The sequence below is a fragment of the Notolepis coatsorum genome (genome assembly GCF_963971535.1).
Source record: "Notolepis coatsorum genome assembly, chromosome: 18".
NCBI classification, from domain to species: domain Eukaryota; kingdom Metazoa; phylum Chordata; class Actinopteri; order Aulopiformes; family Paralepididae; genus Notolepis; species Notolepis coatsorum.
In genome coordinates, this window is record NC_140182.1 from 31,844,369 (window position 1) to 31,870,069 (window position 25,701).

The 25,701-nt window shown below is 41.2% G+C and overlaps 2 protein-coding genes across 2 annotated transcripts in view; one reads left to right on the forward strand and one right to left on the reverse strand.

Moving 5' to 3' along the window:
* Window positions 1-84: 84 nt before the first annotated feature.
* Window positions 85-11,552, forward strand: arpin (actin related protein 2/3 complex inhibitor). Its single transcript, XM_084334661.1, has 6 exons — window positions 85-240; window positions 2,813-2,888; window positions 3,892-4,024; window positions 4,948-5,154; window positions 5,976-6,142; window positions 9,199-11,552. Exons 1-6 carry the CDS (start codon window positions 149-151, stop codon window positions 9,205-9,207), a joined length of 684 nt encoding a protein of 227 aa, XP_084190787.1. The 5' UTR covers window positions 85-148; the 3' UTR covers window positions 9,208-11,552.
* A 4,227-nt stretch (window positions 11,553-15,779) lies between these two features.
* Window positions 15,780-25,701, reverse strand: part of anpeplb (alanyl (membrane) aminopeptidase-like b) — a gene marked incomplete at its 5' end in the record, with an annotated part of 65,076 nt that continues 55,154 nt past the window's right edge. Inside the window, 2 exons of the mRNA XM_084335145.1 lie at window positions 15,780-16,610; window positions 18,657-18,738. Of these exons, the coding sequence (XP_084191271.1) occupies window positions 16,452-16,610; window positions 18,657-18,738 (241 nt within the window). The 3' untranslated portion in view covers window positions 15,780-16,451. The remainder of the gene's footprint in view (window positions 16,611-18,656; window positions 18,739-25,701) is intronic.

The following is a 25,701-nucleotide window of genomic DNA, read 5'->3' on the forward strand; positions in this document are numbered from 1 at the left end:
TCAATCAGTGCCGTTGGCGCACCAGGCTTGACAAAACGAGCGCACCCTTTTTTCTTTTTTTTTACGTAGATCTCTGGTTTTGTGGAACAGGAAGTAAGTGGAGAAAAACATATTTGTTTCAGCAAAAGTCTCAAATCTTTTAAGAAAAATGAGTCGCATTTATCACAATACGTCCTTACAAAACAAACCCGTACACAATGAGAAGATAACCCGTGTATGGTCCCCCTCCGCATACGAGAGGTAAGTAAGTACAACTTGGTTTTGTTATTAGCTGATCTGGGGTTAAGATGGACTGGAGTCACGCCCTGGCTTTAGCACCCATCCGACGTAAGTTAATGCATTCTGCAAGAAAACAAACTTGTGAATGAATGACATTTTTATTTAACAGATTGCAGAATGGGTACAATACAGTACGGCTCAATACACACAATTGTTAAGGGGATGCAGACCAGAGAAAGACGTTTGTCTGGTTTACATCAGGGTCCCCCATTTTCAATTCATAGTGACATTTATGACATACACAACAACATACATGACATTATGGCATAGGGACATACATGACATACAGTAACATAATGTAACACATTATAGTACTGTTACATTTGTGACATATGATATGCAAATATAAAGTACTGTTACCCATAGATCCTGACAGAGCATATATGATGGGGAGGAGATCGAGCAACGGGAGACCCCACACCCCACACCGTGATAATAATTAAAATAACAATGTCAAATAGTTTTCATTAGCCAGCATCCCACCGGGCTAGTACCCGGCCAGTATAGTGTATCCTTGGACGCTAGTCAGGGCCGCCTGGGAGAAATGCGAGGCCCTGTGCGAGATTTAACGCGAGCCCCCCCCCCCCCCCCCCCCCCCCCAAAGGTTAAAAAAAAATATATATATATATATATATATTTTTTTTCATACAGTCAACATATAATTAAATAATAGCACTGCCCGAGGCGGGGCATGATACAGTCAACATATAGCAAAAGAGAGAGCGAGAGAGAGCTCCCGTTCTACAGTCAATATACAGTGTACAGAGAGAGAGAGAGAGAGAGAGACACATTAGAAAGAAATTGAAATGCTATTTGGCCCTAAACAGAGAGTACACAGTGGCAGAATACCTGAGCACTGTGACTGAAGATCCTTGACTATACAGACTCAGCGAGCACAGCCTAGCCATCGAGAAAGGCCGCCATAGGCAGACTGTGTGTGTTAGAAAGAGAGAGAGAGAGAGAGCATGTGTGTTAGAGAGAGAGCATGTATGAGAGAGAGAGAGCATGTGTGTGTGTTAGAGAGAGAGCATGTATGAGAGATAAAAAAGGACAAAGATCAACACTTAAATCCAAAGAGAAGAGGGTCTATAGAGAAACCAAAGCAGCAAGGAGCCAATGGCCGACATCAGCTAAATAGGCTAGCCAGGTACTGTGACACACACAGCTTTGGCCAACGGCCCAACGCTACCCAAGCTACACAAACGACCAAGACATTCACACACAGCACATGTCGTATCTCCAAATGTTGTGAAGTAGCATATGATTTGCCTGGAAAAAAACATCGTTATTAACAAAACATTCGGGAGGGGAAGGAAGAGTGGGGTAATGTCATGACATTTTCATTAATCTTACCTGCACGAGGAACGCAGGGCGAAAGGCCGCAACACAGGTCTCCACGTTGACGAAAGGCCTCTCGCTGGCGGGACAAAAAGAAGCTATGGCCAGAGCCTTGTCATGGTGCAGGCCCGACTACATCTTCTGTCAAAGGGCCTGCTATTCTCAAGGCTAACTGATAGCATCAAACGAATGTTCCCAGCTGATGCTAAACAGCTAACTGGCTAACAGTTAGCTCAATCAGGCACACACCGTTAGCTACTAGTAGTATTAGCTAGTCGACCAGTTTGGCTCCAGAGAGAGAGAAAGAGAGACAGGTCCACGGCGGGTATATAATCATAGGTTGACTCACCATAACGCAGTATCAACGCCGGCGCCAATGGTAAAGTTGGAAGGAGACTTTCTTGGCCCACGCCACAGTGTAATTTCTTCTTCTTCTTCGAGTACTTTCCGGCAGACTGGACACCTTTCGGCGTATTGCTGCCTAACAGATTTATCTGCTCACAAGTTCTCTTCTCCTTCTTTTGAAAAGACATCCACTCGCCTCGCCTCGCTCCTCTGAATAGGTTAGCTAACGCTAGTTAGCCTTTAGCTAAGCTAGCTACTAGCCGACATCATCATGGCTATACCATGACAAGGCTCCGGCCATTTGTCCCGCTAGCGAGAGGCCTTTCGTCAACGTTCCTTGGTGACCGACCGACTGATAATGATGATAATGACCGACCTCTTTCTTCGTCTTGGCTGGCATAACTAAGCATAGTCAAAAGCTGCACGTGCGAAATAGTCAAACGCAGCTGACTCACGCGGCGCCGGCGTACTACTACACATGATGTAAGTAAAACCACTCCCTTCGTTGAAACCTGCCTGCTGCTGCAGAACCCCAGAAGCTGAGCTCCAATAGTGAGTGTCTGCAGGACTGCAGACCCAGGAACAAGTCAGACACATTCTACAAACGTGTCTAATGTGAAATATATAAGCATATAAGCAAAACTAGATTTTAGGTCTGTGATGAAAAAGGGCCTCGCGGGAAGGGGGGCCTCGCAAAAAAATTCAAAAAAATAATAAAAATAAATTAATACATTTTTCTTTTTTTTTTTTTTTGCAAGGCCCCCCTTCCCGCGAGGCCCTGTGCGACCGCACTGCTCGCACACCCCCTGAGGCGGCCCTGACGCTAGTGATTCTGCTTCATCCTCCTCAGTGGTCCAGGGGTCCTTCTAGAAGGGAAGCTGCTGGATGTTTCCAGACATGTCATCACTGATGTCAACAGCCAGAAGGTAGGCTTTCTGTTGTACCATGGTATTGTTGACAGTGGTGGAAGACGTACACAGTTCCTTTACTTGAGTAAAAGTAGAAATACTCAGATAAATGAGTACCCTTGTAAAAGTCCTCCATTCAAATTATACTTGCATAGAGAGGTATTTGCTATTGAATGTACTTAAGTATCTAAAGTAAAAGTACACATTCTACATGGCGTTTGTGTATTCCAGTGCTTGGGAGTGTTCAAGCCTCGATCCATTGACCTCTAAAGGTTAAAGTGGTATGTGGTCCAGTTATGCTGCCCTGATTACGTCCTCTTGAAGTTGACAGTATATCATCTTCATTTTATTTTGTATTGTGTTTTCTATGCTAAATCCTTTTATTCTCAAGTAACTAGTAACTGATGGGTTCAGATAAATGTAGTGGAGTAAAAAGTAGAATATGTTCCTTGAAATGTAGTGGAGTAAAAGTTTAAAAGTTCCCTAAAATGAAAATACTCACATAAAGTACAAGTAGTTAAGTACAGTACTTGAGTAAAAAATACTTAGTTACTTTCCACCACTGGTTATTGAATAAAACGTTTTACAGTGCTACTGCCTACTGGTAGATGGCAGCAACCGGGGAAATCCATCTGCATGTTGCCTCTGTCTTTATTTCAGTTGAACCCTTTCACTGCCACACGACAAAGGGTTAACCCTTTCACAACCACACTACAGAAGGTTAACCCTTTCACTACCACACCACAGATGGTTAACTGCCTGTAGTGTGGTAGTGAAAGGGTTACTGTGCCTGAGGGAAGGCACAACATTCAAAATACCATACATATAAACTATATAACACACACCAAACAAAGATCTAAAGCAATTAAAAATAAATATGACGAGAAGAACGGAGAATGTCTGATATGTGATATATATACACAAAATAATCAAACGTGTTGTTTCTTGCCAAAGACCACACACACACAAACGCAGAGAAAACCGGAGAGACCACACATTTGTCGTTTGCTGTCGTTGGCAGGCTCGCTTCTACGTGCTGTACGTCCGACCCGGTTCTATCCACCGGCGCAAGTTCGACGCCGGTGGGAAAGAGTTGGAGCCCAACTTTAGCAACACAAAGAAGGTCAACACCGGCTACCTCATGTCCTCCTTCAGTAAGTCCCCGCCAGCACGTTAAAGGAATAGAGCAGAATGCTTCAGATAGTGGAAGCGCCACTGCATGGTAAGGCTGTCCCCGAAGCCTGTTTTTGGGATTCGAACTTCGTCAGGGTTTTTCGAACGATCGTTCGAAACTTCATTTTTATTAAAAAAGATTTTTTTTAATTTAAAATATTTATTTTCAAAATATTATTATTATTATTATTTTTTTTATAAATATCCTCAAACTAAATCCTCAATTTGAATAAAGTGATTAATCTGATTAAATTAGTCTTTTTTATTAAATCAACTTTCTTTAATGAATATAACTTAGCAGTTTTTTTTAATACTATAATATTAGTGTAGGTAGCCTAATCTTTATCTGCAACTGTGAAGAAAAACCCAATTGGCTTAAACAGAATGAATACACATAAAATAAATATGAAAAAAAAAGATATATATATAACGTAACGATTGAACGTTCGAAACATTCCGGCTCAGCCTTACTGCATGGTATCGACTCGACTCTACTCTGCATTTCGGTTTTCCATTGCCGATGGGGAAACCTGCAGTGGAAAACGAACGAAGTACCAACAGCGAGTCGAGTACAGTAGGTACCATGAAGTGGAGAAGCAGCATTACTGTACCCTGCTGGCCCTGATGTTGTCAATTGGTAGAATCCTTCCTCAGCATAGGAACATCAACATGCTGTTTCTCTAATTTGGCTGTTTATTTTTAAAGCCTTTATTGGTAAGCATCCCCCTTACATCACAACCCGGTTGGAATGGATGAATGAATCTTGGAACCTATTCCACACGTTCAAATGACTGGCTGGTTCTTAGGGTTCCTCGAGTTTGCTTTGAACTAGCTAACTGTCTACGTAATGTCTCCATATTTCACATAAACAAACGTGTATGTGTGTGTGTTCCCCTCCACGTAGAGGTGGAGGCGAAGGGGCAGTCGGACCGCCTGACCGAGGAGCAGCTCTCGGAGATGATGAACAAGGCAGAGCTGGCGCAGATCACTGACCCACACAGACCGGCCGGGGCTCTGGCCTTCTGGTACCCAGAGACGGACATGGACAAGACGGAGCTGGAGACGGGGCAGGACGTCCGCCTCAAGACCAGAGGAGACGGGCCCTTCATCTGTGAGTCATTGTTCATGAAGTATATTTCTTTTCTAATCTTTCTGAAACAGTGGAGCTGTCCTGGGCGCGTGAATACTTTCCCTAAGCGGGTTGTACTTCCGCGTTCGGTTTGCGCGATCTGATTGGCCACTGACGTTTCTGGTCATGTGACATGTGCGCCAATCGTGTGACGCCTAGAACGCGGAAGTACAACCCCATTAGGGAAAGTATTTACGCGTCCTGGGCTACAGGAAAGCCAGTCGGCTAAAAGTCATAGGAGTTTCTATTCAAATGATTATTATACATTTTTTTTTAGGTGAATTCTTTGGCATTTTATTGTTTCATTTCGGACAGGCCCGGCAGAGAGGAAGGTTAGGAGAGGACATGCAGCAAAGGTCTCTAAAGTAAAAGTACACATTCTACATGGCGTTAGTGTATTCCAGTGCTTGGGAGTGCTCTAAAGGTTAAAGTGGTATGTGGTTGCACTGCAGCGCAGTTACGTCACGTACTACGTGGTGCGCCACCCTGGCGCCCCCTATTCAAATGATTTTAAATCAAGTCACATTGCTCTAATGAAATTATTTTTCTTCTCCAAATGAATGCAAAAATGCGGAACAATCTCTTAAAAAAAATCAGTTTCAAAAGCTTGGTTCTTTGTGGTAGTCACTATTATTAGCTATTACATTTTTACTTCACCTTGTTTGTTTTTGGTAGGGGACGGGGCTACCATAAATACTGCTATCGAATGTGTTCAACCATCGCATATTAAGAAAGAATTTATCTAAAATAACCTCAATTCAAAGCAGCTTTTCAACTCGACACATTGCTGCATGCGTGTCCAGTCTCCCTAGCTAAAGTGGACGCAGGCACCGTGACCAAGTGTAACTTCGCTGGAGATGAGAAGGCCGGAGCGTCCTGGACAGACAAGATCATGGCCAACAAGCCCGAGGCAGGAGGCGCACAGCCTGGGGGAGCGGCAGAGGTAGAGGATGCTCAGGAGGACGAATGGGTAAGAACACCTGCCTAGATACTGCCACTGGGAACTAGGGCTGGGTATCAGTTCTGATTACCTGATTCGATTTCAGTTCAATATCGATTCAGTCAGGCTTAGGGATGGGTATCGTTAGGATTTTATCGATACTACTACTCTTATCGATACTGCTTAACGGTTCGGTACTTTATCGATACTCTTATCGGTTCTTTTAGATGATTATTATTTAAATATTTAAATATATTTAAACACATTTTTTTTTACAATTTATTATTTGAACGGCTTAAGGCTATATCTGTACTTGATGTTTGTTTGTTGTGTTGCATATTTGAAATAAACTTCAATCAAATCAAACCCCCCCTCTTAAAAACAAAAACCTGTGTTTAACCTAGCCATCTATAAAACATCATGCTAAAACTGTGAAACAAATGTCCTACTCCCCTAAAGAAAGAAATACATAGCAAACATGACTCAGTTATCCAATAGTGCTGCTGCTTTTTATTTAGTTAAAATCTTTTAGTTAATAAGACTACAATATGATGACTACAGCGATTTCATGACGGCTTCCTGTCCTTGCATTTCCTTTTCCGGTTTAACATAAAATGTTCAACAACAGATTGCTGCTAATTAAACACTTCATGTAAACGGAGTAACGTTAACGTTATGTCGAGTTCATACGTGTAGTGTAGTATGAGCTCTGTAGCGAATCCGCTCCTAGACTACCATTAACATAAACTGTGTTATATAGAGCCATGTCATATTGGAATAAACTGCCAGTACATCTTACTCAGATAACCAGTAAGATAAGTTTTAAAACGAATTTGAAAAGAGCATTGAGAGAAAAAGAAATTAGTTTACATTAAAGAAAAACACAGATACTGTAGTTTACACTGTAAAGATATGACTGTCTGAGAGTTTAATCCCTTTTATTGTATTTTCTGTGATCTGATACTCTGTTTGTGTACTGTAATACTATTTGGAATAATTTTTATATGTAGGAATATTGGAATATATTTTTAAATGTATGCTACTATAATGTTATGTATGTATGTACTGTTTTTGTTGTGTGTGGACCCCAGGAAGACTAGTTGTTGCTGCGGTGATGACTAATGGGGATCCGTAATAAAGATAAGATAAACATTACTCCCGTGTCCACTGTTGCTGCCACCGTTGCGTTGCAGATGGATGTTACACTCTGTTAGCTCTGTAGCTAATCCGCTCCTAGACTACCGATAGCAGTACCGATAACGTCGGAGCTTATCAATACTCCGGTTTTTTCTAATTTAGTACCGGTTCCCGTTTAGAACCGGGTTTCGGGGGGCATCCCTAGTCAGGCTTGATATTGCTGGTTTTAAGTCGAACACTGCACTGCAATGCACCTGTAATACTACTGACATTTCCAAGTTTGTGTAGGGTAATGTTATTTTAACGTACCTACCTGCACCTAAGAACTCCTTTCAGTCTTGTGAATAGTGCCTTGCGTTTCAGTTTAACGTTTATTAGTCACATCCCTGTCCTTTTACAGCAGATGAGTTCTTGTTTCCTGGCTCCTCTGCCGAGCAGCAACATCAACACAGTAGCAGCAACATCAACACAGTAGCAGTAACACAGTAGCAGCAACATCAACACAGTAGCAGCAACATCAACACAGTAGCAGCAACATCAACACAGTAGCAGCAACAGCAACACAGTAGCAGCAACATCAACACAGTAGCAGCAACACAGTATCAGCAACATCAACACAGTAGCAGCAACATCAACACAGTAGCATCAACACAGTAGCAGCAACAGCAACACAGTAGCAGCAACATCAACACAGTAGCAGCAACATCAACACAGTAGCAGCAACACAGTAGCAGCAACAGCAACACAGTAGCAGCAACATCAACACAGTAGCAGCAACATCAACACAGTAACATCAACACAGTATCACAGACAATAAGAACGGTGTAAACAATACAACAATATTATCTTGTGACATTCTGTGAATATCGTCTGTCTGTACTGAAATGCGAAATCCACCCACCTTGGTGTTCATTCAAGTACCTTGAACTTGTGGTATTTAGTGAAGACTGATAGCAGTGGATTTCACAGTTAGTTGTTGGAAATAGGAACAGTAACTGAGGGAGGCAGGAACAGTAACTAAGGGAGGCAGGACACAGGTCAGTTAGAAAGCACTGTGTGAAATCAGGACTGGATTACTTCGCTTCCAACGTCCACAGAACACTACGCTGTTATTTACCGCCATCTACAATTATGATCAATTGGTCACCTTTTGGTCTAAGGGTGGTGATTTGGGGCAACGTGATAGGCCAGTGTGCTCGCCAACAGGAAAACGAAGTGAGACAAAAAATATACAATGGAACCTAATCTGGGCAACAAGAGGCTGCCATGCAGTCAGTGCAACGAGTCGAGACGGCTACTTTCCCAACGTCGGCCAACGAAGTTTGGCCAGTGGATCACCGCCATTATCTCGCAAAACCGCAAATTGTCAAATCGGGAACTCCCGAGAGGACTTTTAAGGTATCGGGCTACGGATTCAATCAGTCTTCTCTGTAATGGCATGTATCACGGAGAGTGGTCTTGACAGGACCGGGTGGAAAGGTTGACACTGGCTACCTCTTGCTCCTCACTGAGCCGCCAGGCGTCATTACAACCGATAAAGACGGATAATAATGTTGACGGAAGGAGGTTGTAGGTTGAGGAGTTTGCACCCTTTGCGATGCGCGTAGGGTGTGCCTGTGTTATCGTCTCTGCGAAAACAAACCTTTGGTAAGAGTGATGCGTATTACAGTGTGTACAACATACTTACGTGGAGGAGGCTTTACGCCGAGGCGTGTGGGTGTGTTCTTTGGCAAAAGTAAAACAATCTGTAAGAAATACTTTAGACGGCTGTTTAGATCGAAGGGCCGGGGTATCTTTGCGTGTATTGTCTTTGGCAAATATTACATCTTTGATAAGAGAGAGAAATATAGAGGAAATATTTTGACGAAAGATTAAAGTTGTTTCGTGTGTGTACTTGTGCGTATGGTGTCATTCTCCTCATTTTGACTGACTGTTTCTGTGTTTTACAGGACGATTGATGAGTGCGCTAGGGATGTGAATGTAACATGGACCTCTGTACCATCAGCCCGGGGTTTTGGCTTTCCTCCAGCATGTGGATCAACATACTGAACCTGGCTCCGCTCATCCCATCTCTCTGGGGATTGGATTCCTGCTGCTGTCGGTCTGAAAGTGGACTCCTATACATGGTCTTCTTGGCTTATAATACTATTGGTCTATTTGGGGTTGGACCCCTTGCAGTGTTTCCCGCTGGTTGTTGGGTTATTTGCGGTGGTGGCAGCAGGCTGAGGTGGTTAAGAGAGATGAAGCTGGTGGCAGAAAGTGCTGCATTCAACACAAGAAGTGCTTTTTAACACTTTCATTGCCTGCCATGCGGTGCACCTTACCCCCCTTGAATGCCACCACCCACTTCAATGATAGAGCTCTCATATTTGCAAACGCATAAACTATGTCTTAAATGATGGCTATGTGTCTAATCTGGCCGTCGCTTATCAATGACTTCTATATCAATGTTTTTTAATCTGTTCATTTCCGTTTTATACCATTTTGAAAAATTCACGTTTTTCAGGAAAATATAAAGATTCTGTGATAATCGCCCCTTTACTGGAATATTCTGGAATACACAAAAAACAGTAATTTTTGGCCTATTTATGAATCGTTTTCAAATAAACGCTAGATTATCGATAGTATATGTGTACTTATGCATGCTATAGAAGCGAGCTGAAAAATCTATTATCTCATTTCCTGATCAGCACACACGCGCACACACACACACACACATAGGGCACACGTTGATATCTCTGTGAAAAAAGCTCTGATTATCCTAAGACTGGTAAAATAGATTCCTTACCTCAGATCAGATGTTCTCCAAAAAGATTATTCCAATTCCTGATCGCCATTCCAAATATCGATCGTGTTTATTGATCCAACGCTGGGTACTGGAAATATGTATTCCACGCTGTTCTGGGGCTCTGCAATGAATCCGATCCTCTCGGGTGACTTGCCTGAGAAGTAAAATGAGGAAGCTGGATTTTTTTCCCCCCATGTGTTTCATTCAATCCATTCCAAAGGGGTGCAGTACCACAGGGAGAGACGATAGAGCTCAGAGAGAGTTTGCAGCACTAACGTGAGACTAGATTGATGAAATATGAATAAAAATCGCTAATAAAAAAAGAAACTAGATCTCTCGTCGTTGGCATTGAAAGTGTTAATGTGGCGGGCTGCCTTTAATTAAAGCCATGTATGGGGAAACACTCTGCAGTACTTACTCTGGAACGGGACCTCTTTCTCCTCCTGTTTCTCCTTCGATTAGACTTTACTCCTACTATGTAGCTGGAACATAACCTCCAGCTTCGCTCCCTCCTGTCTCTCTGGGGGTTAGATCCAAACCCCCACCTGTCTGGGGTTAGATCCCATGCATTAAAGCCGGCTTCCTATCTTGCCTCTTCCTTACGTCTTGGGTCTGGCAGTAAAAAGTCACAGTGAGCGCCCCCCTCTATCCCATATTGTATATTGTTGATATAATTTGGCATAGCCAGATAACATGGGTGGAGCAGGGAAGAAAATGTGTACAAAGTGCGCCCCTGCCCGACCCCATCGTGGCTAACTATCTGGAGCTAGTATGAGGAATGACATGGATTGTGCTGGGAAGGGATTCTACCGATCATCATCATCATCATTGCCAAGTAAGAAATTGTATTAGGGGTCCAAAAATCACAACTACCCCAAATCCGACCATATTTTCCATATGGGTTTCCTCTCTAAGCTGTCAAATAGGATGGAATCCCTGAGAAATGTGGTAGCCATAACAATCATGTATCCTTTGGTTGACAGTGATTTTTAACAGCTATGGGGCGTTGTTGGGCACGAAGCAGAGCGAATTCCTAAAACCCCCTTAGCTGCTCTAAAATCACTGTAAACCACAGCCTAGCAGGCCTTATTGCTTCTATAAAACAGTTACTACACATACCTGGCAAGGATTCAGCAAAATAAACACGCAGCAAAGAAAAAATAAATGCAATCATTTATTGATAACGACATACCATAAACACCACTGTAGCCTTTTCTTTCTCAAACATGAGAACTGAATAGACATAATGTAACTCAAGTCCTGTTTCTCAATTGACTGGTTGCCAGACCCTTCTCTGTGCCCTAGCGTAGCCGAAAAGAGACAATTTCATACAATTCCTTTGAGAGCCAAAGCAGATTGTACAGCAAGTCATCATGCAATAGAAATGGGAATTAAAGATTCAGTATAATGAAAATTGTGTTTTTCAATCTTGTTGCATTTTCTTTAAAAGAAGGTATGAAATTATCCATAATGTTAGAGCTGTGAAAAAGACCTTTGATATCTATCCCCCTCATCAACAAAATCAAGCTATTTTAGATATCCAATCTGCTTCCTTTGTTACGCTGAATGGCACATATAAGCGACTTTGATTGGCTCATTAGTTCCATCTAGCTGCTCTGATTGGCCCATCTAGCGGAGTGGTGCTCATCACCAGCACCGATTCCTTAAAGGGGAACTATCTTATAAATGGCCTTTTTGAGTGTTTAGCATTGTTTCCTAGCTATGTGAACTTATATTAATATGATCTATGTCTCAAAATTCTCATATTGGCGCATTCTTCCAATTCTCACAATATTCACCCTCACTGAACTGAGTCATTTGAAAATGTGATGATTTGTGATGTCAGAAAGACACCGCTGCATGATAATGGAGAGGTGCAGGATGAGCTGCACACAGTGGCTGGACCTGTACCTGGAGCCCAGGCTCAAAACAGCTCGAGATCTTGAGGTAGAAAAATGCTGTTTTTGAGGACTTGATTAGAAATACAAAACAATGAATAAAAAAATATATATATATTACAGAGGTGTTCCATAGACTCACAGGAATTGTGTAAAAGTGCCCAAATAGTGAAAGAAATAGTAAAATAGTTCCCCTTTAACAGTCGAGCATGTGTGTAGTGTGTAGGGAACAGAAGGCCACTCAGCCTAATGGGAGTTGGCTCAGAGTCAGAGAGGGTGACCTAAAACACTTGTAACAAATCAAATGATGCATCTGAAGTTGGGGGAAAAAAGATACTTACTCTATGATATTCCACAATAAGTAATTTATGACTGAATTAAAACAGCATTGTACTGTATCTTTAAGCTCAGAATGTTGGAATGCCCACTTTTCTGTCTGCCGTAATTGTTATTATTGTTGGATGAGATTTGGGTTGCGATGTAAACTAAGGCTGAGACCACTTATCGATTTATCGATAACTGCGTGAAATCGATAAGTGGCATCACTTTTTTTAAATTATTTAAATACTTTATATACTATACTAAAATACTAGGTCTTGTGGCATGTTTTAGTAAAACATCCCCATTTCATGTAAATTCAATATTGAATATGCATTCAATATGCAGTGCACTCCTCCATCACATCCAGAGACCACCGACTATAAAATGAGGAGGATCACTGTGGTTGTTTTTAATGGGGAAATCTGTAACACTAAAGATGGCGGCAACGACAAAGAATTGCTGCAAAATAAACATACATTTGTTGTTTAAATAATACAAATTAAAAATATATATATTTAGAAAATATAGATACAAATATAGATATTTATCGATCATTTTGTCCCGATTTATCGATTCTTCCAAATGGCATAACTAATCACATTCACTAGCAGCAGCGGAGGCACTGAGACAATGGACCTATCTCAAGCCCAGCCCTCTTTTCTTGATCCACCAATCACAACTGTTAAGCAACATTGCTTGGTAGGATATTTGACACCAAAAGAGATATACTGTATATCGGCAACAAACCTAATTCATTGATATCTTACTATAATTTCTTATTAAAGTAATAATCTCAAACATTTTCATGTAAATAAAGGTTTATTTTGCCTACCCTCTTATCGCCAATTGATATAACGGTATATGATTCTATACCTGGTTCATGAATGCTTTTACATTTGCTGTTTCTAAACAGTTGGGAAATGCCTGGTGAAATCATCCGGTACACAGGAAGTGATACCTTTTACATCATATCTATGTTTTACATCACTAGCACACAGGAAGTGATACCTTTTACATCACCAGCACACAGGAAGTGATACCTTTTACATCACCATTTACATTAGGGGCGACAGTGGCTTGGGAGGTAGAGCAGGCTGGTAATCCGTCAGTTCCCGGTTCGATTCCCACTCCTCCCGCGCAGTATGTCGGAAGTGTCCTTGAGCAAGACACTTAATTGCTCCCGATGAGCAGGTCGGCACCTTGCATGGTTGCCTCCGCCGTCGGTGTGTGAAAGTGTGAGTGAATGGATAAAAAGTAAGGAACAAATTGTAAAGCACTATATATAAATGCACCATTTACCATTTACAGGAAGTGATACGTTTTACATCACTAGCAGCAAGTTGTTTGGAATGAATAGAAGACTAACTCACTAGTTGGTGTGAATTTTCAAAAATGGAAAGCAAGTCAATACTGTGCAAAAATGCAACAGCAGTGATTGTTTATTACCAATAGATGTCATCAAAAAAGAGCAAACTTGAGGATCTTGCGGTATTGCAGTGTTATCAAGTATCTTTGGACTGCATTTATATAGCTTTACAACTTATGCCTCACATTTCACCCATTCACTCACACACAAACGGCATAGGCAACCGTGCAAGGTGCCAACCTGCTCATCGGGAGCAGTTTGGGGGTTAAGTGTCTTGTTTCAAGGACACTTCTATACGCTGCCCGGAAGGAGCTGGAATCGAACTGGGAACCTTCATATTACCAGACAACCGCTCTACTTCCTGAGCAACTGTCGCCCCCCATTTTTTATTTGAAAGCACAGAAATAATAAGGCATTCTTTGTTGTTATCATCAAGTCACAGCAGCGTATATCTATTGGTGACCACACTCTCTGATGTTCCGTTACAGGCCTCTATGGTTTGGTTCTAGAATACTATGTTCTTGAACAGGGGTGTAAAGTACTTGAGTAATTGTACTTCGTTACAATACTTAAGTACTGTTTTGGGGGATTCATACTTTACTCAAGTATTATTAGGTTTGTATACTTGTACTTTTACTCAATTACATTTCAGAGAGAAAAAAAACGTTTTACTCCTTACATTTAAAATGCAGACCTACAAAGTACAAATCTCGCAGGTCCAACCATTTTAATTAGTATATTTGTTTTTCTGGCCGAACTAACAACCCTTCGGCCGCACTTATTTAAAAACAGCCAATCAAATCCCCATCAATGGAAAATGAACCCACCCATACCCATGCTGATTGGTCCTTGTGCAAGACTAGAAAGCGGGGATCTTTGATTAAACACTTGCTATCAGAAGAATAGACAGCCAGATTTTTTTTTTACTTTAACTTTTTAGTACTTAAGTACATTTAAAAGTAGATACTTTTTAACTTTTACTCAAGTGTGTTTTTAGCCAGATACGATACCCATACTGTCACTTAAGTATAATTTCTGGGTACTTTTTACACCCCTGCAAGTCTTGAATCACAATTAGAAGTCCCATGTTCTACCAGATATTGCCACCCATATGACTGGAGAATGTGTACAATAATACACCGATTGCCTGATACCTTGTGTTATCTTACAATATATTACCCAGGGTTCCCCACAGTGTGTTAAAAAGTATTACATTTAATAATCTGAATTTTAGGCCTTAAGGAGAATAGCATTTTGATAGGTCTTACGAATGTATTGGATTAAGAAATTACTTCTATGTTGCGATAACTTCTCTTACTTATTTAAATGTGTTTGGGGGAAATGTCCAGGCTGCAAAGTCAGCCCCCCCCCCAACAATTCGTATGGAATTACTTTTGTCATAGTAATTTTCCTTCATACTTTTTTTTTGTCCAGTATGTTCATGAAATAGGTATTACATTCTATTCAAAGTCTTAAAAAGGTCTTAAATTGAACTTGTTGAAACCTGCAGGAAGCCTGATTACATTACAAACGGATTAAACAACACCCATCATTCCACAATGTTCATATTTTATTATTAAAAATAATTACAAAAGTTTACAGGTAATACTTTTGGCACTTGATTGTCATCATCACAAATGCACAGTAAGGCACTTAATTGCTTTCGTAGTTTTAACGTTTGACATATAACCGTTAAAACTCTGCTTTGTTTTGATCAAACCTGAGAATGTGCTTTTCTTTGGTCGCGAGACACCTCGACTGTGCAGACGACTTAAAGTTATTACTCCCTTTTGAAACGGTTTGAACAACAAACGACAACAAACGACATAAAGAATGAGGCTTCTCTTTGATTAAAAAAAAGTAATAAATTAGAATTTCTATATGGTAAACGATATACATGACAAAATGAAAACATACACAACACAGTAGCAGAACAAGTACAGTATTGTAATTAGCACTTCATATTACAACACACCAACTACAGGATAATTACTGTGTAATAATAACTGCGTCTGGATCCTGTCCCTCGAATCACCAGGATGAATTGACCAATGAAGCTGATTATTATTTTCAGAACACGGCGTCCTTCCAGAATGATTATTTAAGTTAAATGAAGTTGTTAAGTTGAACCTTTATTATTAATCCTGTTGGAGGACATTGGTCTTCTGCATTTGACCCGTCCTGACTATGTAGGAGCCGTGCGGCAGCCACACATGGTGCGGAGCACGGGGACCAACTCCAGTTGCATTGCCAGTGGTTTGTCTGATTCCAGAATAATGATTATACTCTCTCTCTCTCTCTCTCTCTCTCTCTCTCTCTCTCTCTCTCTCTGCCTCTCTCTCTGCCTCTTTCTCTCTCTCTCTTTCTCTCTCTCTGCCTCTCTCTCTCAATTATCTTTGGGAAAACGTTGACGTTGTTTCCTCTCCAATCAAGTAAATTAAATCAAGGTAGGGCCACGGTACAATCGACCTATCTCAAACCCCACCCTCTTTTCTCGATCCATCCAATCGCAACCGTCGCTGAGGGAGCGGTGGGGGTTTGAGATGGGTCAATTCACTCTCAACTACCCTATTGCACGATTCTGTTTCGAGGTACGCGGGTGCCAAGTAAACAAGAGTACTTTGTTTTGAGTACTCGCCATCTAATTCGCATCTAGTACCCATACGAGTGCTTTACAAATGTTTTGACAAGTGCTTTATTCTGTAGAAAAACGTGGAGGAAAACATTCTTTTACATTTCTGTCTGTAAGAAATGGGCGCGTGGCCCTTTTTTGGACCACTTTTGGGTTAGTTGGCAGAAATCAGACACTCTCCGGGCGATTCTTTCGTCCTACGAGTCCTGAGATTCTCTCCTGAACCATTCCAGCACTGTCCGCTGGTTCTCCCGGACCCACTGGATGTTGGCTTGGGTTCTCTCTATGGCCTGTTCCAGAGCTCTGCTGGCAGAACCAAGCTCCTCCTCATCGTAGTCCATCTGGAAGCGTTTCAGCTGCACGGACACACACGCACACACACACACACACACACACACACACACAGGGAATACAAAGCAGTCAGCGGAAGACAGAATACCAAGTGCCCACCAACACACCTAAGCCCTTATAACTCTTAATTCATACCATCGCTAGCACAGAGTGTGCTGGATTTGGAAGCATTTCTTTCCCATGGCCCAACTGAGCATTTTGGTTTTTCTTTCATGGCTCTATGGTTACAAAGATTTTTTAAATTTTTTTTTATGGAATACTCTTTTTCGCAACGCCCTGCTTTACACTCACACACAATCGCATACATTCACACCTGGGAACTATCCAGTACAACTACTACATTACATTTTACATTTACATTTAGTCATTTAGCTGACGCTTTTATCCAAAGCGCCTTACAAGTTTTGTACAACTAGTCAGCAGGAAGGGTACAACTCTATCAGCTGAGTAACAATGTTCATCAAAGTGTTCAGACTTGAGTGCTGCAATGTTGAGTGTATGTTAGTATATTAGGAAGAGTGCATGACAGTAAGAAGGTTCGTTTTTTTATTTATTTTTTCACTACAGTCTGGCCACTGAGCAGTGGAGCAGGTGGGGGGTGGTAAGTGCCTTGCTCAAGGGCACTTCAGCGCTTGGTATTGAGGGACGGGACAGTGTTATTAATTCATGTCCCCCACCCTGATCTTTCCTGCTGGTCTGGGGGATTTCAGTCACTCCTCTAAGCTGTAGGCCCCCGCTGCCCCCACCTTCGAGTTATACACAGTGGTGGAAAGTAACTACGTATTTTTACTCAAGTACTGTACTTAAGTACAATTTCATGCTACTTGTACTTAACGTGAGTATTTTCATTTTAGGCAACTTCATACTTTTACTCCACTACATTTCAAAGGAAATATTGTACTTTTTACTCCACTACATTTATCTGAACCCATTGAAGAGACATATTTTGCATAGAAAACATGCAACAGGCAAAATGTTTGAAGTCTGACAACTTCAAGAGGGCATAACTGGACCACATACCACTTTAACATAACCTTTAATCAGAGCAGCATAACTGGACCACATACCACTTTAACATAACCTTTAATCAGAGCAGCATAACTGGACCACATACCACTTTAACATAACCTTTAATCAGAGCAGCATAACTGGACCACATACCACTTTAACATAACCTGTAGAGGTCAATGGATCGAGGCTTGAACACGCCCAACCACTGGAATACACAAACGTCATGTAGAACGTGTGCTTTTACGTTAGATAAAAGTAGAGAAGTATTTGCCATTGAATGTACTTAAGTAGAATTTTAATGGAGGACTTTTACTTTTACCAGAGTACTAATTTATCTCGGTATTTCTACTTTTACTTAAGTAAAGGAACTGTGTACTTCCTCCACCACTGGTTATACATGACATTATAGGTTAATAACAGTGACATGTAAGGACATGTTTGTCATGAGCTGCAACTCGATGATTATTCCAAATTTCCTGGCCTACAGATACAGATAAGAGGGGGACTTTTGAGATGCACCCTGGACATCTGGTTAGAATGGTCTTTTGGACACAGGTCAAAGACCGTTCCATGACTGGAAAAGGCGCGGAGACATTATTCCCTGATGCCACAGCGGCCTCATTAAATCCACTGATAACGTTGATGTGATGTTGTAAAAAGAGTACTGGATCACACAGATCATTTCCTCCATCTTTATTAGGCGCAGGACTCGGAAGAAGTCCCCTCCTCAGTTGATTAATGCGCCGATTTGGTCGGTGGTTTCGTTTTTTTAATGGTTTTATTTCCATGCCGAATGATTTATATGCTGAATAAATCATCAGCATATCTCTGGTAAAGCACTAGATTTAAACGGGTAACGTTAGATGATCTGCATGATTGTATGTGGGGAACAACATTTTTTAGATTTGTTGTTTTAATTTTAGATGGACTACTAGCGGATCAGTTTCCGAGATGGTTCTTGTCGTCCAGTACTCTGCTATCGGATGACGCCGGGGTCCTTCGTCCCTCTCGGGTTTGTGATGTAAATGTGAATCAATTACCTCCTGGAGTTCAAATTCTGTCGAGAACCTCTCTGTGACGCCGTCGATCAGCAATCCGAGGGGCATTACCCCTCTCCCGTATCTGAGGGTGGAGACAAAAGATAGTCACTCATCACGCCATGACGTTAGCATTCACGCGTCTTGTTTATAAGATAATAATGGATGCAATAAAAATAGTTACTTAGTGACAGACGGATAGTGGGAGAGAGAAACATTTCCTCAGATTAGAGGAAAGACAAAATGGTCTTGTAATCGTGAGAAGTCTCACTTTAGTTACTACTCTATAGGCTAGCTCTCCACTATTAACTATCAACCCAAGTCTCACTTTAGTTACTACTCTATAGGCTAGCTCTCCACTATTAACTATCAACCCAAGTCTCACTTTAGTTACTGCTCTATAGGCTAGCTCTCCACTATTAACTATCATCACAAGTCTCACTTTAGTTACTGCTCTATAAACTAGCTCTCCACTATTAACCATCATCACAAGTCTCACTTTAGTTACTACTCTATAAGCTAGCTCTCCACTATTAACTATCAGCACAGCAGCCATGGAACAGCTCAATACAGGCTAATTAAACTGCCTGTATGCTGCCTGTAGGCCTACTATGTTCGCAATAGTTAGTTAGTAGCAATGGTAGCAAATGTTTATATTCTGAAGTCTTTCATCTATTTTGTGTGAAGCACCTTGTAAACCATCTAGGAAAGTGATTTATAAATAAACAGACTATTATATTTGTCCCCGCTTTAGTCACTGATCTGTAATTAACTTAAGAGTTCTAATAAAAATATATAGGCTATATAGACTAAATAAAGAGTTTAATGTGAATCAGTGGCTTTAGTCCTAGTGCTGGTTCTTCTAGTGCAGGCTGTCGCACCATAAAACTGGTCTCATAATTCTACACGTGTCAAACACGTGTACAAAATAGTTGTTTGTGTGTTCAGGGGGAAATGCAGTTAAAATCCAATGGATTTTCTGTTTAGATATCCCACTTCCTTCAGCACCGATGGCAGAGTTCATTGCTGTGGTGGAAACATAGTTGGTACTAACTACACAAACAGTAAAGATTATTCTGGGAAGCGGAGCCACGCAGGGACTGTAAGAGTCGACCTTTGGGCCCTGATGGGTGTTGAGCTAAGTGTCACTGGCCACCGTTTAGAATCTGTTCATTTACGGCTGCTTTTATGGCAGTTTATTCAACTCTCGGTAGCACCATATGACTCATGTCACGACTGTCAGGAACAGAGTTGGGAAGGCTAGTTATATACCCGATATTATGGTTTTACCAGGACTGCCAGCATAGACATTTTGCGTCTGCGCCATAACTCGAAAAGCTTTCATTCTAATCTTAAAAAATGTGCAGTGCAGATTCATGACCCCTAGAGGACGTTTGTTGTTTCAGGGATATGATGAACATTCTAGTGGTAGTTGCAGTGAACATTCAAACATCTGAGTCTCTGAGTATTGACCACACGGTTAAAGGGGCACTTCACCAAGAAACAATGCTGATTTATTGTTGTTATTGTGTTAATTACAGCTCAATGGAATGATAATGTAGCAGCCTGCGCTATACAACAAGGTAGTGTTATTATTTCATCTTCATCATTTAATGTTGCTTAAAATTAACACAACACAAGGATTCAATGTCCCCGATGACATCACCGGTGGCCATATTCAAACAAATCTACTCTCAATAACTAAATGAATGTGTGCGAACATTTTGGATGTGTGTGAGATTATGTGCAAAATAAATTGGCATTGTATTTTGGTGAAGTGCCCCTTTATGGGAACCCATCAACCCAGTTAACTGGAAATCGACCCACATCTTCCTCTGTATGGACAGAATTGGTCATCTATATCTTGGGATTTGCCTGCTTCCAATTCCCTGAAATGTGGACTCATCCTCTACCAATATAAACTCAAGTTCAAGTTCAAGTTTATTTATTAGTTGTCATACAGAAGTACAGAATACTTTTATACAAAATGCTTCTTTCTGTTACGCTCCAGAGACTGTGCTAGACAAAAAAGATAAGTATAAAATAAAATAAGTATAGCAAGTAAAAAATAGAAGTCACGTACGTAGACACAAGTGTTCAGTATGTACATATGTACAATGTTTACATGACTCACAGGATTTGTGTTATTGCACAGTTATATACACATCCTACAGTGTGTTGAGTACAGTAAGGGGGAAGAGAATAGTATTGAGGCGCAGCACAACTCTATCCATAACCATGTTGCTTAAGTTACTCCCCAACCCTAGTCATGTTGGGTCAAGTGAATCTAGTGGCAGGGTTTCTAGTTATACTGCCAGATGCTTTGATTTAACCCTTTCACAACCACACTACAGACGGACCTTCTTGAGATCAAGTGTAAAAAAAATCTAAGCAAATGAATAAAGGGAAGATGATTAAACAGAAGGATTTGTAGATACAGTAATAAATTATAATCGATTTTAATTATAAATTCATATTTGACCTTGAACTTGACCTTATTATGGCCAAATAATACATATATGGATAGGGAAAAGGCTCCTCTTTCCAATGGCAGGGTTACATCTGGATTTAGTCATTTCCTCACGGTTTTACGATAAAGGAGATATAATTAGCATTTTTCCGATAAATTCTTATTTTCGGTAAATCTTACAAAACATCGGTAAAAATGAAAATATACACTTTGACTGCTGTTTTGATAGGGTTATGGTCTTTACTCTCCCCCCTACATTATCGAGCTTATCCACTTTACTCTAGCCAGTCACTGCGGTCATCCGACCAGGGCCCCGTTCCCCGTACCTGGATAACTGAGTTAGCCGGATAACTTTCGGTCAAGTCTGACTTAAGCCGGACTTTCCCATTCCCCGAAGCTGGATTGTCTAAATCACCATGACAACAGATCAAAAAGTTTGAGCCTGGTCGAGAGCAGGGTTTAAGTTCAAGTTAGCCGGATGAACCATCGCCACGCCCCCGCAAAGAAAGTGACAGCTCGTTTCCTGAAATTATTCCCACAGTCTACGATCTGCATTATACCATTCTGAATTACGTTTTTGTGCTCCATTCTTCCAGAGGGGGCTTTTGAAATGTAAAATAGACCCAAAATGCTGATACTAAATTCACTTTGTCCTAAATAATGCACGTTATATATACCGTGGCGCTCGCTCGGTGCGATGTACACATTATGTGGTTATTTTAACAACGCGCAGCATTGCAAATGTGAATCCCGCGGGGATATCCTTAATGATTGAAACCTATCGCTCGTTTGGCTCTGATTCCTTTCATATTCTCCGCTGTGGATGAGGAGCGAGGAAGGAGAGGAGCGCCTGGATTTTGTTTCATTCAAGCATAAAATTGAAGTGTCTATGCGTGGATTGTGGATTTTGTGTGATATTGTAACTGGGATTAAAATGTCTGATGAGATGCGCTGTTTGACGGATTTGAGAAATTGAATGAGCCGTTGACGTCACATTAATGAATGAGAATAAAGAGATAAAACTTCATTCAAAATAAAGAATATTCTAAACACGGGTCTCTCGTTCATTAATGTATAAACAATGAATTTATCCCATCTGCCACAGTGGCGCAGCGGTAGTGCTCAATCCTGGCAACCGGGCGACCGGTGTTCGAAACCCCACGTTTCCAATATAATTTTTTGGAATATAATATTAATGATTATACACAAAGGTAGCCTAGTTTTAAGTTAAAATATTATAAATCTACATGCATTGAGGATGTCATTCTTTATATAGCTCTCAACGTGCACCAAATTGAATTATTCCTACATTGCAAAAAGAAGGAAAAGACTAGGAGAAGTGGGATTCGAACCCGGGCCGCCTGTGTGAAAGTCAAAAGCAGAAACCGTTACACCACAGGGGAGATAAATAAAAGATCCACCATACATCAATCAATGGGTAAGAGAGCCGTATCCTTATTCATAACAGTTTAACTAATTATTTTCGCTAGCAAGATCTCATTTGATTATTCAATGCATAAACCTACTGCCAGCAGGAACGTTTAAAGAAATATAATCTGATTGATTGGGGTAATGAGGGATTTAAAATTAGCCTATAGATTATGCATTTAACTTGTCGGCAAGGCTATTGAGCCGCCTGCAATCTGTAAAACAATCAATCAATCAATGCCGTTAGAAGATCTGGATTTCTGCGATCTACACCTGCTGTCTTTTCAACTGAAGCGGCCGCGCGCACTTATCCAGAGTCTCAAGTCTGGTTTGAGTTAACGAGACTGGATCAGCGTTCCAGGAACAGGAAAATCCCGGCTTCAAACATCGGGTTAACTGAATCTGGATAATGGGACTCTCGATCGACTTAGTTGAACCAGGTACGGGGAATAGGGCCCAGGAGCTCCTGGTGGTGCCCAGGACCAGGCTAAAAACAAAAGGGGATCAAGCTTTTTGCGGTGATAGCCCCAAGGCTTTGGAACGCCTTCCCCCTAAACCTGAAACCCGCTCCCTCAGAACTAATTTTTAAAAGGCAGCTAAAAACGAGCAGTACTGTCTATCTGTATGTCATATACTGTATGTTATGATGAATTGAAAATGGGGGACCCTGATGTAAACAAGACAAAAGTCTTTCTCTGGTCTGCATCCCATTAACAATTGTGTGTATTGAGCTGTACTGTATTGTACCCATTCTGCAATCTGTTAATACACTTTTCAATCAATCAATCAAACTTACCTCTAAAGATAGGCTTTTAAACAGCTATAGCCGTTTTTCTGTTCATGTCTTTTTTGTATTCTTTTCTTTTTTATGTTTTATTCTTTTCTTCAAATGTTTCCTCTTATTATATTTTATTGGTGTTATATATAACTGTTGTAAAGCACTATATACATAAAGTTGTACTTACTTTACTTACTTGGACTGCTGAGTTTCAGTACAGCACAAGACCAGCAAGTTTAACAAAGGTTAACCTTCTGTAGTGTGGTAGTGAAAGGTTAACCTTCTGTAGTGTGGTAGTGAAAGGGTTAACCTTCTGTAGTGTGGTAGTGAAAGGTTAACCTTCTGTAGTGTGGTAGTGAAAGGTTAACCTTCTGTGGTGTTGTAGTGAAAGGGTTAACCTTCAGTAGTGTGGTAGTGAAAGGGTTAACCTTCTGTAGTGTGGTAGTGAAAGGTTAACCTTCTGTAGTGTGGTAGTGAAAGGGTTAACCTTCTGTAGTGTGGTAGTGAAAGGTTAACCTTCAGTAGTGTGGTAGTGAAAGGGTTAACCTTATGTAGTGTGGTAGTGAAAGGTTAACCTTCTGTAGTGTGGTAGTGAAAGGAAACGAAATACCTCTGAATAAGAATTAAAAAAAAAATTAAAGATTCAATGACTAATTCGGCCAGAAACGGCTTTGAGGCGAAGCGTTACTAAGCGCTTCTGTAGTGTGGCAGTGAAAGGGTTAACGCGCGCCTCATCTCCCCTGCCTATACACGGTGCTGCGCACATTCATAACGTCCAGACAGGAGGGATATACACGGTGCTGCGCACATTCATAACGTCCAGACAGGAGGGATATACACGGTGCTGCGCGCATTCATAACGTCCAGACTAGATGTATTTAGATGTAAATACATGTAGTGTGGTAGTGAAAGACACAACAACAACAACTTACTTTTAATTGTATTAACAGATTCCGTGCTGAATGCCAGCGCAGAAAATAGTTTACATCAGGGCCCCCACAATAATAATAATCTCTTGCTCCGATGAAAAAGCCATTTTTTATCACTCCGTTTCCGTATTAAATTAATTTACTTTTAGCCATTAGGTTGCAAAAAATGCACCCTACCGAAATTCGTTCACTCATAAAATTCTAACTGTGTTTTAATGGTTTTTAATTAAGTTAAAACACGCGTTTTATAACGGCCGTCAAGGCCTCTTTTTTTTATCTTTTTTATTTAGACACTGCTTGTCACACGTTGTGTTGCTGCTGCTACACAGTGAAGAAGTGGTGTTGCTCCTACTATACAGTGAAGAAGTGGTGTTGCTGCTACTACACAGTGAAGAAGTGTTGCTGCTGCTACTACACAGTGTAGAAGTGGTGTTGCTGCTACTACACAGTGAAGAAGTGATGTTGCTGCTACTACACAGTGAAGAAGTGGTGTTGCTGCTACTACACAGTGAAGAAGTGGTGTTGCTCCTACTATACAGTGAAGAAGTGGTGTTGCTGCTACTACACAGTGAAGAAGTGATGTTGCTGCTACTACACAGTGAAGAAGTGGTGTTGCTGCTACTACACAGTGAAGAAGTGGTGTTGCTGCTACTACACAGTGAAGAAGTGGTGTTGCTGCTACTACACAGTGAAGAAGTGATGTTGCTGCTACTACACAGTGTAGAAGTGGTGATGTTGCTCCTACTACACAGTGAAGAAGTGGTGTTGCTGCTACTACACAGTGAAGAAGTGGTGTTGGTGCTACTACACAGTGTAGAAGTGATGTTGCTCCTACTACACAGTGAAGAAGTGGTGATGTTGCTCCTACTACACAGTGAAGAAGTGGTGTTGCTGCTACTACACAGTGAAGAAGTGGTGATGTTGCTCCTACTACACAGTGAAGAAGTGGTGTTGCTGCTACTACACAGTGAAAAAGTGGTGTTGCTGCTACTACACAGTGTAGACGTGGTGTTGCTGCTACTACACAGTGTAGAAGTGGTGATGTTGCTGCTACTACACAGTGAAGAAGTGATGTTGCTCCTACTACACAGTGAAGAAGTGGTGTTGCTGCTACTACACAGTGAAGAAGTGGTGTTGCTGCTACTACACAGTGAAGAAGTGGTGTTGCTGCTACTACACAGTGTAGAAGTGATGTTGCTGCTATTACACAGTGAAGAAGTGGTATTGGTGCTACTACTACACAGTGAACCAGCTGGAACCAGATCTGTATCCCATGGGATTCCTTCTGTCCTACATAAGGCATTGGCAACGATACTAACAACATCATCCAAACCCAGACGAAATACAGTACGTAGGCTTGTAAACACCAATAAAGCATCGCGTAAACAACTAAATGGCCAGTCGACAACAAACGGTAATGAAGAAGATAATTGACCCTGCTTC